Source organism: Marmota flaviventris, chromosome 1 (assembly GCF_047511675.1).
Source record: "Marmota flaviventris isolate mMarFla1 chromosome 1, mMarFla1.hap1, whole genome shotgun sequence".
Classification (NCBI taxonomy): Eukaryota; Metazoa; Chordata; class Mammalia; order Rodentia; family Sciuridae; genus Marmota; species Marmota flaviventris.
The window spans coordinates 125,396,039-125,411,355 of NC_092498.1; the positions used below are offsets into that span (position 1 = coordinate 125,396,039).

Sequence of the window (15,317 nt, forward strand, 5' to 3'; positions counted from 1 at the left end):
CGCGCCTGCTGGCGGGCGGCAGCTGCGGAGCACAGCCGCGTCCCCGAGCCAGCGGTTCCTCCTCCGCACACATCTGGCGCGCCTCCCCCGGTCGCCGGCTGGAGCCGCGCGTCTGCAGAGTCGGCCGTGCGCTCGGCGCGCGTAGAGCCCCGCAAGCCCGGGCCCGGCGGGGCGGCTGCCGGGCCGAGGGGCGGCTCGGGGGCAGCTGCACCCACCAAACTTTGGGCGCGAGGGCGCGCCAGCACGAGCCCCGGGGCGCGGCGGCCGCCCAGGATGGGGGCTGCGTGCCAGGGCGCCCCCAGCCGCCCCGCGCACAGGGCCACCCGCCCCGGGGCCTCCGTGCCTCTTCTGCCTGAACCCAGGGCTCTTCAGCCCCGCTGCCGGGACCACCGCCCCCGCGGCCACTAGCCAGCTTGGGGCCACCAGCCGGTCCGCTGCCAGCCCTGCGCCGGGAGGCGCCCTGCCTGGGCCACCGGCAGCCCCTCTTCACTTGGGTAAACAGGAAAGGAAAAACCCCTCGTGGATTAAACATTAAAAAAAAAAAAAATCCCGGTGGGGGTGAAAGAGGGGGTGGGGCTTCCTGCGGGTGTTGGACTCCGGAGAGCAACTCCAGAGCCCGCGCGGTGGTCGCCTCCCGGCCAAGAGATGGACAATCAGGAGGAGGGCGCAGGGCGCCGGGGCTGCTCCAGACCCTAGCCGCCTGCGCTTCGCCATCCAGCCCAGCTCCGGTCCTCCAGGGGTTTGGCGACGTCTGTTCTTACCTAGACGGTGTCAGGGAAGCTGAAAATCTTCATTCCGGGGCTCCAGGATGTGCCCCAGTGAGATGGGAATGCTGTGGCACCTTTGGTCCCCCGTGCTCATCAGCCTGACCGCCCTTTTCTCCAAAGGTGAGGACCCCGCCACCTTGGGCCCGGGACTAACTTTGCCTGGAGTGCATGTGGGAGAGTGCGGGGCTGTGGGCGGCAGGGAGTGAGGGCGTGGATATGCGCAGGTGTGTGTGTGCAGGCATGTGGCAGGGGACATGCTCAGCGGCCCCTCGGCTGCAGGTCCTTCCCCTGGAGGACTTGGCTAGGATACCATGGGGGAGACTGCAAAGGAACCCGAGGGAATTGAAGGTTGTTGCCAGAGGACAGTAAGACAGGGGGTTGTAAGGCCCTTGATAGAGAAGGTGGCTGCCAGAGTGCTGACAACAGGACAGGAAAGGGGAACTGAAATGACCTGGAAGATCCTGGGATTTGGAGTTGACTTCTCTGCTGGCACCTGTTTAGAAATAATTTTGGACAAGTCTTATCATGTGGGAATTCCATTTAGTACACCTGAGGCTGCTAAAAATAGGGCTTAGGTCAGCTCTGAAGAAAGGGTCTGGAGTTCCTCTGCCCAGTCCACACAGAGGTTTCAGCACCAGGTCCCCACAGGCACCTTCCTGGGGTGCCTGGGGAGCAGCATCCGGGGAGAGGTTAACTGCAACCTGGGACCCCAGTTCCCAGCAGGGCCTGACCCATCCATTTCTCTCGGCTCTCGGCATCCCTGACTGTGAGTTTGAAACCTTGGGACCTTAATTGTTTGCAGAGAAATTGTTTGATACTCAGAGCAGATTGTAGAGAGGACCAGCAATTTTTTCTCTTATTGATTGGGACTCTGTCTGTGTGAGGTTTGCCCCTTCAAGTGCCCCTTTCCTACAGAGGCACATATTGGGAGAAAGTGGAGATATTTAGCAGTCTAAAGTGTGATCTGAAAAAACCCTGTAAACATGTTTTTCTATGATTATTTTCTGGGTGAGATCTCTCTTAGAAACTTCAGAGTCAGTTACCACACATTGAGTGTTTCAATTACATGAATTTTCTGTTCCCTGGGTTTTCCCAGTATCAGGAGGCTCTGTGGCTTTGGATCAGGTAGATCTAGACAGTTCACCCACTGGGCTTTTGTGCTGCTCCCATTAAGAAAGAACATCTTATGTTCATCCACTCCACTGTCTTCTCAAGTGCAGCTGAAATGGACTCGGGTCTCTCAATTATGTGTTAGAACAATCCCGATGACCAGAGCTGGTGAGAGTTATGCTGTACACAGGAAACTAGAGGAGAGGTTGGTGAATTCCATGAATCCAATCCAGGCTGACATGAGGCTTAAAATACCCCTCCCCACGCCACAGCTTGGCTGGCAAGAATGGCCAGGAGGCAAGTTCTTTACTGGTGGTCACTGGGTTTTATAATAAGAATAGGTGTCTCTGCTTTCATGCTGCAGTAACAAGGTTTTGTGAAGAAAGGCACAGGGTAGCTTTGCAAAGATGACCTGTCAGCTGTGTTGTTACGCAGTTCCCTTACAGATCGATTAGACCAGGCAGTGTGAGAGAGCTGAATTTCCTGGATACATCTGAACTTTTCCAAGTGGAAGCGCTGAAAACTTCCCCAAGTGATTTTCTGTTAACGTGGAAGCCTTTTTTCTAAATGGCCAGAAATCAGCTTCTGGGTGACAGTATAAACGCAGCAGATGACAACTTCCGTCTGTTGATTGTAGAGAACTCAACTCAGCCAGACAGTTCAAGAGTGACTCGGTTGTATGGGGACTTCCCACTGTGCTCAGCGCAGCCAAGCACATGGTAGGAATTCAGTGATCATGTACACGGTGCCAGAGAACACGGGCAAGTTAATATTGTGAAATTGGGTAACGTGGAACTTCACGGTGCAGGCATGGCTCATCAAACCAGGGTAGGCCAGTCCTTCCCCAGCACGTTCAGATTCCTTCCCCTCTGAGATTCTGTGGCCACTTGAGAGCTCTGACCAGCCTGAAATCAAGTGTTGGCCATATTTAACAGGGTTCTAGTCAGAAGTAAATGCACACACTCTAAAATACCTAATTCATCTGGCACTGGGTGAAAAGTAGGGATTGCTGTTGGCAGTTATTAAATACATGCTCCTGCATGATGCCAGTTTTACCCCAGTGTCTCTGTGCATTCCAAATAAGAATTCTTGAGTAAAACAGAGTGTGCGTTTGGACACCAGGCTAGCACCCTTGGACTTGATGCCTGCTTAAATTCCATGAGCAGAAAATGATTAGTCATAGAGCAAACCTACCCTCATCTAGCTGTTTTAAAAATACAAATACAGATAAAACGTCATTTCTTGTACGTCTGTCTCCTTGGGACCTAGGAGCAGTGGTATGAAAAAAAAAGTTTTACCAACCCCTTGTCACGTGGCCCCAAACTCATGTGGAGAACAGCCGTTGATTAAGTTGCTGGGAGCTTGCGTCTCACTTCAAGTGCTGGTTGGTGTTGGGAGTTACTGTAGATCTCGGATGTGCAGGTGGCAGATGCTTAGTGCTTCTCTGTGGGCTTCCTGGGTGGAGGCAGGTGACAGGAGGGTGAACTAAGAAGAAGGTTCAGTGGGAAGATGGAGATGAGCAGAGAGCAAGGTGGTTTTTAGACACAGAGCAGGAAGGTCGTCACCTTAGGCTGCTGTGGCCATCTTCCTTGCATGCACCCTTCTCAGCCAAATTCTAGTGACAAGCAGAAGCTCAGGGACCTGCAATCAGGGAAAGAAGTTGTGGCACCTGTCCCAGGCCTCCTGGGCAGGGACTTCTCATCCTGTGCCCAGGGCTTCCACGCACAGAGCTTCTCTCCTGGGTCCACTTGCATAATTCTCCCACAGAGAGGGGACAGAGAGAGCTTCAGTTTATAGTGGCACCTTTACTAGGATTCAGGACTTTTTAGGGCAGCAAAAAATACTAGGAGGAAGTGTGTGTGTGTGTGTGTGTGTGTGTGTGTGTTTGAAAGTGTGCGTGTGCACGTGCACATGCACATATGTGCAACTTCATTGCTCACATTCATACCCTGTCAAAATTAAAAGGCTGGGGAATGGAGAGACCGCTAAATTCTGCTTTTGTGAATTAAGGAGTTAAAAATATCACTTATTGAAAGTACTTATATCACAGAAATGAAGAATTCCAAGTTTGAGATGTTTAATTGAGTTCTATTTTCAAGACCCAAGGAAAAAATGAATAAACAAAACAAATATTCCAAAAATATATTATTGTAGAATCTTACATTGCCTGTATTTCCAATTCATCATTTATGAGTCATATATCCATCTTCTCATCTATCCATCCATATACTCATCTACCTACCCACCCACCCATTCATCCATCCATCCACCTACCCACTCATCCATCCATCCACCCACCCACCCACCCACCCACTCACCCATCCATCCATCCATCCACCCATCCATCCACCCACCCACCAACTCATCCATTCATCCATCTATCTACCCACCCACCCATCCATTCATCCATCCATCCACTCACTCACCCACCCACCTATCCATCCATCTATCCACCTACCCACTCATCCATACATTCATCCATCCACCCACCCACCCACTCATCCATTCCTCCATCCATCCATCCATCCATCCATCCATCCATCCATTCATCCATCCACCTACTCATCCATCCATCCATCCATCCATCCATCCATCCATCCATCCATCCATCCAGTATGGAAGGTTGTGTGTTTTCAGAGACCACAGAAAAGGCAGAAATTACCTTCAGGTATTTTGAAGACATGGGGTCAGGCTGTCCAGGGCCTCACCGGCTGGGGAAGCTCCACATAGTCAATTGTCTGGATTTCAAAGTGCCACAAGTCATTGCTCCACTGTTGTAAGTTGTAAGCACAAACCTGGGTGGTTCCATGTTCAGCAGTCCCCTCTTCCTTTTCTCTTCTGGTTCTGTCTCCCTTTGCTATTTTATAATGACCCCTCCCTTCTGACCACAATGTGCCCCTATGCTGTGCTGAGCACAGAGAATATAGTAATGAGGAGAAAATCCAAACAGGTATGGTTACCGCCCTCACACAGCTTGCAGTCTGTGGAGGAGACAGAAAAATGCCATGTGCACAAGAGAGGAGAGGTGTGCTGACCCCTGTGCTGTGTGCTTAGAGTGGCAGAGCGTCTCTGGAGGCAGGACTGCCAGTGTTTGACTGGAGCATCAGGGAAAGACGGGCATTACCTGGAGGACAGGGAGAGGGAGGTGCAGGGGTCAGTGGGGGATATACAAAGAGGATGAGAACAGGTGCCTGTCCGGGCTGAAGGTGGCCAGGGTGGCTGGGCTGAAGGAGTTGGGGGGGGATGCTGTTGCGTGAGGGAGAGGACCAGAGGTGGCCTGACAGATGGGGTGGACAGGGGTCAGCACCCACTGCTTCCTTAGAATTGTCCAGCTAGATGATAAATGTGGTGGTCACCGCTTCATGGGCTTTGTGAGCAGCTAGGTCTGTGTTAAGTAATAGAAGCAGGACAGAGTGACTTTAAATCAGAGGGTATATAAGTTTCCCATGCTGCTACGGCAAATGGCCACAGACACGAGGACTTAAAACAACACAAGTTCTGGAGGCCAGTCATCCCACTTCCCTACACTGGGCTGAGCCCAAGTCATCTGTGGGAGGGGGATCTTTCCTGCCTCCTGCAGATCTGGCAGCTGCCAGCATTCCTTGGCTTGTGGCCACTCAGTCCACCTGCAGGGCTGCTCTGCGGTCTCCCTGCCCCTCTGAGTGCCGCTGTGCCTGCGTCTTCTCTGGCCTTTGGGGAGGCTGGGTGGATTGCAGTTAGAACCAATCCACACCATTGGGCAGTCCCCTTGTCCAGTTAGTCCCTTCTTCAGTTAGTCCTAATTTTCACTTCCAAACAAGGTCAGGGACACTCACGGTTTCCTGTGACTCACGTGAGAGCGTCCTGTGGAGGTAAGGGGCATTTTCCAGCCATCCCCAGGGGTAACATTTTCAAACTACTTTGTAAATGTTCTCCAAAATTTCCAGTTCACCTCGAGGCAACCAATGTTTATTTTCCTTCCTATCTTTGATTCTTCCTATTTAGCATAGCACTTTGGACATTGCAAAGGTACAATAAAAAATTTAAGTGTGCTTAAGAGTGTAACATATTGCCTGAAGAATGTCTGCCTGACAGGAAAATGGCCTAATGCTGTCTTTTCCCGTAATTCCAAGTGCGGCAGGAGATGATTTGCTCCATGATAATAACAGCTAATTTTTTGAGTGGTTATTGCATGTCAGGCACTGTGCGGAGAGATTTATGCAGATGAGTTTTTTTGAGTGTGCAGATAAACCAGTGGGACAGCAAGGTTGAGGCTCAGAGAAACTGCGTACCTCGTCCAAGACCTGAGGAGGGTGGAGGCTGAGCCCGGGCACCACAACTCACCTGTCAGCCAGGCTGTGCACAGTGGCGATGGTGTCATATCTAAGGGTACCCATTTGCCAGGCAGGAGCCCATGGAGCCCGGCCTGCTCAGGGTGGAGAAGATGGGTCTCCCACTTAGAGTCCGCTCAGAGCCCAGTGGTGGAGACACTCAGTATGGGTGGGCCAGTGGGTCTGCAGATTTCCTGTTTGATTTTCTCAGCAGGAACTGGACTAACACCTGAAAGGGACTAAAATATAGATTTTAATTCCAGGGATGCTGTGCGTTCACCTGACAGTGTGGGATGTGTTTGGGGTCTCCTGGGCCAGGCCACTTGAAGGATTTGCAGATGTGCCTGATGAACGGCAGCTCGTGGGTATATTTATCCACACACTTCACTGACACTCAGGGGTCTTGGGCAGCTCAAGACAAGAGGTGGCCCCCAGGAGTAAAAGAGGAGCTGGCTCCTCGGTGGCCACTGGGAAATCGTGAAGGAGGCGGGGGGAAGGTGGCGAGTGAAGACAGGGAAGTTGTGACTCCGACTTGCAGAGGAGAACGCGGGTCCTGTGAACACATGGAGCTCGGCTCTTGATGCCAGACGGCCAGCCTGAGGGACTTATGGGAAGAAGACTGTGGGGGTTCCAGCGAGAGAAGGGAAACCAGCTTGGAGTTGTTGTGAAATGAGGCCAAGGACTCAGAATATTTTTATGTGACTTTGTCATTTCAAAAATCTGCTGTAGCAAGAAATAAGGGAGGATCCAGCAGCGAGACACCAGGCGTCTTGAAGGCTGGCGTGCGGGGTCCGTTCATGTGCCCATAATGCCCGGGCTCTGCCCCCTGCTGCCCAGAAGCTGAGGGTCAGCCTGGAGGAAGGTCCTGGGACTGAATACAGACACCGTGGCAGATGTGGGCGATGAGATTCCAGAGTGTGTTTTCAGAACACGGGGGGTGAGAGCGGCGGAGGTAAAGACCATCTTGGAAAGAGGATTTAATTATCCACTCCGCCCCTCTCTGCCTGCCTGTCTCCATCTCAAGTATATAAATGGAAAGAGACTTGGGCGTCCATTTGCGAGGACAAGCGGTTGCAGGGAGTTCTTGGCGGCATTATTTTTTCATGAGAGTGGCATTAAGTTCTTGTGTTGATGGGACTCTCGGCACTTCCTCCTCGAGGCAGCGGTCAGTTAGATTTCACTGCTCCTCATTTCTGCTGAAATCATGGACCAGGACAGCTGTGTGGGTGGTGGAGGGGGGAGCCCAGAAGTTGTCCTAGCTAGAGGGGCTTCAGCGGGTATGTGACACCTTTTGGGACATTGCTCTTGCCCCCGCCTGCCCATGTTACCTTACTTGCCCCCACCTTGTGTCCCTGTAAGCCTTCTCTCTAGGCACATGCACCAGGTGACAGCCACTGCCTGTCACTGCGGTGGAAGCACAGGACATGAGCATCAGAATGCTGACTTCAGAAGCTGCCCAGAGCCCAGAGCAGGACTTGGAATGGCATGTTCATGGGCTTCCTTGGCCCCTCTCTTCTTTCTGGGGATGGGTATGGGGGTGGAGCCTCTAGAAGGGAGAATGGGGGTGCTTTGGGCTGCTCTGTGTCCCTTCATGACGAATAGGGAGGTCGAGAGGTATTAGATCCATTCCCCAGACACACTTGGAAGAAGCCCACCGGCGTCACCCGGGAAGAGGCAGGGGACATGTGTATAGGAGGTGACGGGCAGGGGCTCCAGTGCGCGCTCGGAGCCCCAGATGCTTTCATGGCCGAGGGAACCAGCAGGCTCCTCAGTGTGGTGGCCCTCTGAGAACTGAGACCCCGTCCCTGGACTTGCTGGGGCATGGTCTCCCCAGAGCCTTCCCTCTGCGACTGGACGCGTGAAAATAGAAATACAGTCTGTTACGTAAAAATGGAGAGATGTGTATCGTGCCCACTGATGTTGGAGCCCAAGATCTGTGCTCACCCCAGTGATCTTGAGACATGTTGGTGGCACTGTGCCCGGCTTGAGACATGCTGGGGGCACCGTGCCCAGCTGGGCTATGGAGCTTGCGCGCTGGCAGATGGTCACCCTCGAGACCCTCCTGGGTCTCTTCCCAGCCCCTCCCAGATGAGCCTTTGGGTCTGAGGTGCTCTGGGGCAGGATTGTAACCCGCAGGACCAAGGTTGGAGCTGTGGGTGAGCCTGGGCTCAGGTCCTGGCCATGGCTGGCAGTGCCGGAGTGAGGAGCGAGGGCAGTTTAGCTCTGATACGAAGCAGGTTGAAGAAGCTCCGAGAATCTGACTTGGAGAAAGAGTGGCTGCTTTGACCTGCAGGAGGCCGCTCTAAGGAAGGACTGGCCCTGTGTCTGCAGCTTCAGAGGGTAGGCAGAGAAGACCTGGGCAGAGCACCAGAGGTGCACCCCATGGAGAAGCAGGACCCTCCGGGAATGCCTCTCCCTCAGAACAGCTGTACTTTGGCTTGTCTGCTTCAGGCAGGCTTCTGGTGCCCTCCTGGAGCACTCATACAGCTGGAGCACAGCCCTTGCACTCAGAGGGAGTCATGGAGGCACAGGCCTTGGGTGGGAGCCCACGCCAACAGGAGGGTATCTTTGTTTTTAGAGCACAGTTGTATGAAAACAGATCAGAAGTCTTAACACTCACATAGTGTTGAATGTCAAGCAGAGGCTGCAAGACCTTCTGTAGGGTGAGCAGCAGGGTCTAAGGATGAGGGGAGTGGGAGCCCCAGGCCCCAGTGTTCTGGGCCCTGGGACACCCCAGGCCCAAGGGCGGCTTTGGCTTCCAGAGAGGGAAGTGGGTGGGGCTGGAGCCTGAGAACAAGCGAGAGCATCAGTTTTGTGTTTTCATTAAACTGTTCATTTGCTCCATGGGGAAAATTTCATCCAAATGATACAATGGCACAGGGCAGTGTCGGAAGTTGTGGATTGCCCACAAATGTAGGCAGGAAAGAGAACACAGGAGGAGGAGGAGAGGAGGAGGAAGGGAGGAGGAGGAGGAGGAAGGGAGGAAAAGAGGAGGAGGGGAAGAGAGGAGGAGGAGAGGAGAAGGAGGTAGGAAGGAGGAGGAGGAGGAGGAGGAGGAGGAGGAAGGGAGGGGAGGATGAGGAAGAGAAGAGGAGGAGGAAGAAGAAAGGAGGAGGAAAGGGAAAAGAGGAAGAGAGGAGGAGGATGAAGGGAAGAGAGGAGGAGGATGAAGGGAAGAGAGGAGGAGGAGGGGGAGGACAGGAGGAGGAGAGGAGGATGATGAAGGGAGGAGGAGGGGGGAGGACAGGAGGAGGACGGGAGGATGATGAAGGGAGGAGGAGGGGGAGGACAGGAGGAGGAGGGGAGGACAGGAGGAGGAGAGGAGTAGGATGAAGGGAGGAGGAGAAGGATGAAGGGAGGAGGAGGAGGGGAGGAAAGGAGGAGGAGAGGAGGAGGGTGGAGGGGAGAGGAGGAGGGGAGGACAGGAGGAGGAGAGGAGGAGGGTGAAGGGAGGAGGAGGAGGGGAGGATGATGAAGGGAGGAGGAGGGGAGGACAGGAGGAGGAGAGGAGTAGGATGAAGGGAGGAGGAGAAGGATGAAGGGAGGAGGAGGAGGGGAGGACAGGAGGAGGAGAGGAGGAGGGTGAAGGGAGGAGGAAGAGGAGAGGACAGGAGGAGGAGGGGAGGACAGGAGGAGGAGAGGAGTAGGATGAAAGGAGGAGGAGAAGGATGAAGGGAGGAGGAGGAGGGGAGGACAGGAGGAGGAGAGGAGGAGGGTGGAGGGGAGAGGAGGAGGGAAGGACAGGAGGAGGAGAGGAGGAGGGTGAAGGGAGGAGGAGGAAGGGAAGGACGGGAGGAGGAGGAGGCAGCAGAGGAAGATGGGCCAGGAGGGAGGGAGCACCATCACCCAGCTGCCGGTCACTCATGTCAAACTCACAGAGCCTCGAACAGCTCTTTAGATTGAATTCGGCTTGGTCTGAGGTCTGAGCACACTGAGAGGCATTCAGCAAACATTTGTGGGGACGTTTAAGAACTGTATTAAAAGCACAGCTTTTCCTTTCAGTGTGAACTGAGGGAGATTTCTTAGGCCTTAGAACCTGGGAAACTCTGTCTGTCCTGAGAAGCCGCTTCCACCTCACCCTGGGAGGGCTGCTTCCAGGTGGCCCTGTGCCGGCCTTTGCCCTCCTGGCCGCGGGCTGGGTGAAGGCGTTCGGGCGCTTCTCGTGAGCAGGCTTTGGCCTTGGCTCCGTGTTTTCCTGCCCCTGTTCTCCCTCCCATCTGCTTCCTGCTCTGTTCGTTGTATCCCACTGCATTTATTGTTTTCAAGCTACTTCAAATTATTTTGAAATGAGGGGAGGTGGAGAGAAACCACTCACCTCCCTCGCCTCCTCTAGCCCCTCAGCGTCCTCCAGTGGAGGTGGCTGCTCTCTGATGCTCCCACGTCCTGAAACTGGTTCACCCAAAGTGTGGTCCCTGGGCCTGACAAAGGTTCGCGAAGGGTGAGGGTTCGAAGGACGGGAGGGAAACCGGAGTTCCTCTCAAGGAGCGCTCAGCGAGCTGACCACGTGGGAGCGTTAGTGGGCAGGCAGTGCGGAGAGCAGGCTGGGCTTTGAGGCTTGATAGGATCAAAGAATGCACTGCAGGTGCAGTAGGAAATGCAGGTTGGTGAGCTGGGAAGGTGACCCTGCCTCTGGGACGTGCCGATCGGTGTCATTGTGGTGGAGCGGAATCAAAGCAACAGGTGTGTGTTTTAACTTGGAATGGAGGCTCTTCCCTGGGACCTTGTGTGACGTTCTCAGAACCCGAGAGGCCCTGATGCTTGGATACATCCATAAAACAGTCAGGCTCAGCCCCAGGACCTACTTAGTTCTAGTTTTTCATCTTCACAGAGGAAGTCACAGGTAACTAAGAGAGTTCCTCTGTTTATGCACCTGTTGTGAACACAGTGAGTTAGTCTCGGGGCTCAGACGTACGTATTCAGCTCCTCCCTGACAAGGTCACCATTAGGTGGGGGAAACTGAGGCGTGGACAGTACACATGACCTCAGGCTCGTCTGCCACCTTACGTTGGTCATGTGCTCTGACTTGCAATGGCTACTGCAGGTGGAGAGCCCTGGCCTCCAGAGAAGCCTGCACATCAGACCCTGGCTCCTTCAGTCCAAGAAGGTCACTGGAAAGGACAGGCACTGATGGGAGCCTGGCATGGGACACCACGCAGGTCACTCGTGTGGATGTGGGGAGGGGCCTCTATGGGCATTTTGGTGTGGTGCCGTGGACAGAGGGGCAATAGATGCTGTCTGATTAGCCAAGCAGGGTGTCCCTCTCTCAAGGCTGCTGCAATGTTGAGCCAAAGACCCAGATACTCAAACTTCCCCTGATTTTCAGCCTTCAAGGGAACGCCACGTGGCTGCCTCAGGGTGATTCCAGTGTGGCAATTCCCCCTCTTGGAGAAGCTCCTCCATCCTTTGATGCTCATTTAAATGTAATGTAAGCTTTTGTTTCCAATGATGGTAATTTTTCAGAGTCCTTAATTAGATGTGAAAACTATGCACAATGGAGATTACTGTTGTGAATAAATATTTGCATTATGTGCTGTTAAAAGCAAGCATCAACACACACAATCACTTGTTTTACAAGCCTTCAATATTTTGAAATGTAAGATCCGTGGAACTGCTGAGAACTGTATGGAAGGGGAGAGCGAGCTGCTTACATCATGTTATTTATATTTTCAGGGGAGTGGCGTCAACCATAGGAGGGAAAGCCTGTGGTTTTGATGTGTGGTGGTGTAAAAGCAGCCTGCAAATGAGTCCTGCCTTATCGCTCCCAGTTCTGCACGTCTGCTTCCAATACAGTGTCTTGCTTGATGTCCTTAATTAGGCGGTGCACACTGGGGAGCTGATTTTTGCCTGTGGTTCAGAAAAATGTAACTTCGGAATAGTGAGAAATATAGTGTCTAAGACATTCTGGTGTTACAGATAGCCTGGCACTTCAACTTGGAAAGGACAAAGCGAGCACCGTGCTCTGGGCCAAGTGTCACGTTTTTGCTCTCTGCCAGTGATTTTCCCAGAATTGTTTTGCATATGTTACACAGATCTTTTTTTTTTTTTTTTTTGGATAGGAAAAGGACACTATCGTTATTATTCTTTTTCAATTTAAAAGCACAACGTGTGAATTGAAAGGATGTGAAACAGATGAGCAGCAAGGCTGGGGACCTGCGGAGTGACATGTCAGTAGAAAAGAACAGTTGGAGGCGCAGCCTTCTGCTGACATTGACCAGCCATTCCAGGTGGTGCGCACCGTGGTCGGCAGATACCTTCGTGTCTTCCCTGTGAATGCCTTGTATTCTGAAGTCAGGAGATTGTCATTAAAATGTGGGCTTTCCTGCTTCTCTTGAGTTGTGAGTGGCAGGGGCTGGTATGTCACGCCCAGGCTGCATCCGAGCGACTGCTCCTTCTCTGGGCAGGTCTGCAAGGTAGCTCCTGTGGCCGCTGTCCCCTCCGTAGTTACCGCAGGCTCCAGGCTTGGGCCTCTGTGCTTCCTGTAGCAGAGGAACACTTCTCAGTACTCAGGGCTCCTTCAAAAGTGGGGAAAAGCAGACGAGTGTGGGTGTCCTGCCCAGGGGTAACTCTCTTGGACTGCCTTCCTGTGCCTGGTGACATGCACACCCGCCGGGCCTTCCGGGTCACATACACCTGTTGTGGGAGGCTTACCTGTGATTCCCAGGAAGGGCCTGATTGTGGTTCATGCTGTTTTGTTGTTATGTGTAGATCAGCGCGCTCTGGTCCTGGGGAGAAGAATGAGGGATGGTGCAGACTTTCTGAGGGGTGTGTGGAGGGGGAGGTTTTAAAGGCACTTGATTTCCAAATTGTGAATTCCTTTGTGTGCTGGGTCTGGAAGAGAACCCATCCGGTCAACTTCCACCTGTCCATTCTCCCTCTCACGCACACACCACTTGTTTGATTTTAAAGTGAGAGGGCGCCCCTCTTCCAGCTGATACCCCTCACTGTTTCCTGACCTTGAGGAAGCAGACTTTATCCTGTGGCCCATTTGGAGGTATGTTTACAACAAAGGTAGTTTTTATTTAAAAAAAAAAAGACATTTGTTTATTCAAACATGATACATTGATGCTGTTTTGCATTTTCTTTGTGTAGCAATCAATTGCAATCATGCCCACTTGAAATTTGGGAATACTGAGACTCACAGGGAGGGGAAACTTCAAAAAGTTGAAGTTCAACATGTGAACACACAGAAGATATTGTAAGATGATTTAATAGCATGACGAGTACGTTACTTTCCAGATTAAAAGCACGTTATGTGAGGACGAAGTTCTGTGAGAGAAGGGGAAGGGAAAGAGGAGTTCCAGGAGAAAAAGAACAAGTAACATTTCTGATTGTTAATGAAGACTTTCTTGTGGATTTTATAAATGGATGGTTGTGGGTGTCAGCCATTCTGTTATTTATATTCCAATAGATACATTTAAAAGAGTGATGTAACAGCTAAATTTTAAAATGTCAAGATTTACAATACACCAGAAACTTTATCCTTAGCAACTATTGAAAGATGATGAAAAATATTAGAAATCACATTTAAAATGTGCAAGTGGGTACATTATTTAAAAAGTTCCATTTTCAGAGGTACAGGGGAAATAACATTGGAAGATAGCTGTTCGTAGCCTTGGTTACATATTCAGATCACCTGTGGAGTCTTTCCACCTTGCCCGGCCCATGACACAGCTGTGAACCATGGATTCGGGATGCCCAGGGCACCTTGAGCATCAGTGGTTTTGAACCATGTGCTCCTGACTGAAGTGTGGCAGCCCAGCCATCAAGGGACGCCACCTGTTTGTGGGACTGCAGCAGAGGCTGTGAGCTCCGGCTGCCACAGAGTCACGTGAGAAGGCGTTCGGGGGAGAGTGTGAGGTCACCTTTTTGCTGTAGGGGTTCCACAGTTTTATATATTCTTGTAACTGTGTTGCAACAAGATACAGAGCATTTCCATCACCGGTTCCTCTTGCCCTGTGTGTTAAAAGGTTCAGATGTGAGGTGCCCCTCAAAAGCTCACATGAGAGACGATGCAAGAATGTTCCGAGGCAGGTAGGGTGTGGCTGGAGGAGGTGGTCACTGGTCGGGGTGTGCCTTGGGGTTTCTACTTTGTCCCTGGTGATAGGGCTCTCCTGCTGCTTCCTGTTGACATACTGCTTTTCCTTCTGCCACGATCCACCTCATCCTGGGCCCAGAGCAATGGAGTTGGCAATGGACCATGGACTGAGCCTCGGGAGAACCATGAGCCCAAACAAACCTTTCCTCCTCTATGCTGTTCCTGTCAGGTGACTCAAACAACAATAGCCACCTCCATCCAGCATAGTGTCTCCCCATCTTCCTTTCATCTCGCTTCTCCCGCACGCTGTGAGGATGGTGTCGTGTTCTCAGCCTGTTGAGGTGGCTGCTCTCATCTGGCCTCGCACGGTCGGCACTCTTCCAGGTGGTGGATGCAGCAGCCTGGTTCATCCTCATTGCTGAGCAGCACTCCAGGATGAGGCAGTCCCAGCGTGTGTCCATCCACTCGCCAGATGAGAGACACTGGAGTCGTGAATGGCTTCGGCTGTTGCAGAGGAAGCCACTGCACGGGTTTGGCGGGAGCATATGTTTTTATTTCTTTGTGGGTAAATACCTAGGGAGGAGACTGCTGGGTCATATGGGAAGTGTGCGTTCCACATTAGAAGAACCGCCAAACTGTTTTGCAAACGCTGGGCCATTTGGCACTTGCATTCGGCACTGTGTGTGCTCCAGCTGCTGCTCCGCCTCGCCGGCAATTGGTATTTTCACACTGGAATTTGGCGTTAGTCATCCTGGTACACGTGTCATGGCTCCTCATTGTGGCTTTGATTTGTATTTCCCTAATTACTAATGGCGTTAAGCAGCTTCCAGTGGGCTTATTTGCCATCTGTAGATCTTCCCTGGGAAAGTGTCTGTTGGAATTCTCTGCTGTTTCAGAACCGGCAACTGAGCTGGGTCACCCTACTGTTGAGTTTTGAGAATCATGTGTGTATGATTGTTTTATCCTGTGGGTGATCTGAAGACATTTTTCTCAGTATATCATCTCATTTATTGAACATGCCCTTGCAAAGCAGACTTCCGATATGACAAAGTCCAACTCGACTTTTCTTCTCCCCTTATGAAATTGCTTTTGTTG

General features: G+C 52.2%; 1 protein-coding gene across 1 annotated transcript in view; it reads left to right on the plus strand.

The window, feature by feature from the left end:
* The first annotated feature begins 808 nt into the window (after window positions 1-808).
* Window positions 809-15,317, plus strand: part of Tmem132d (transmembrane protein 132D) — a 500,207-nt gene continuing 485,698 nt past the window's right edge. Inside the window, exon 1 of the mRNA XM_027952047.2 lies at window positions 809-887. Within this exon, the coding sequence (XP_027807848.2) occupies window positions 809-887 (79 nt within the window). The remainder of the gene's footprint in view (window positions 888-15,317) is intronic.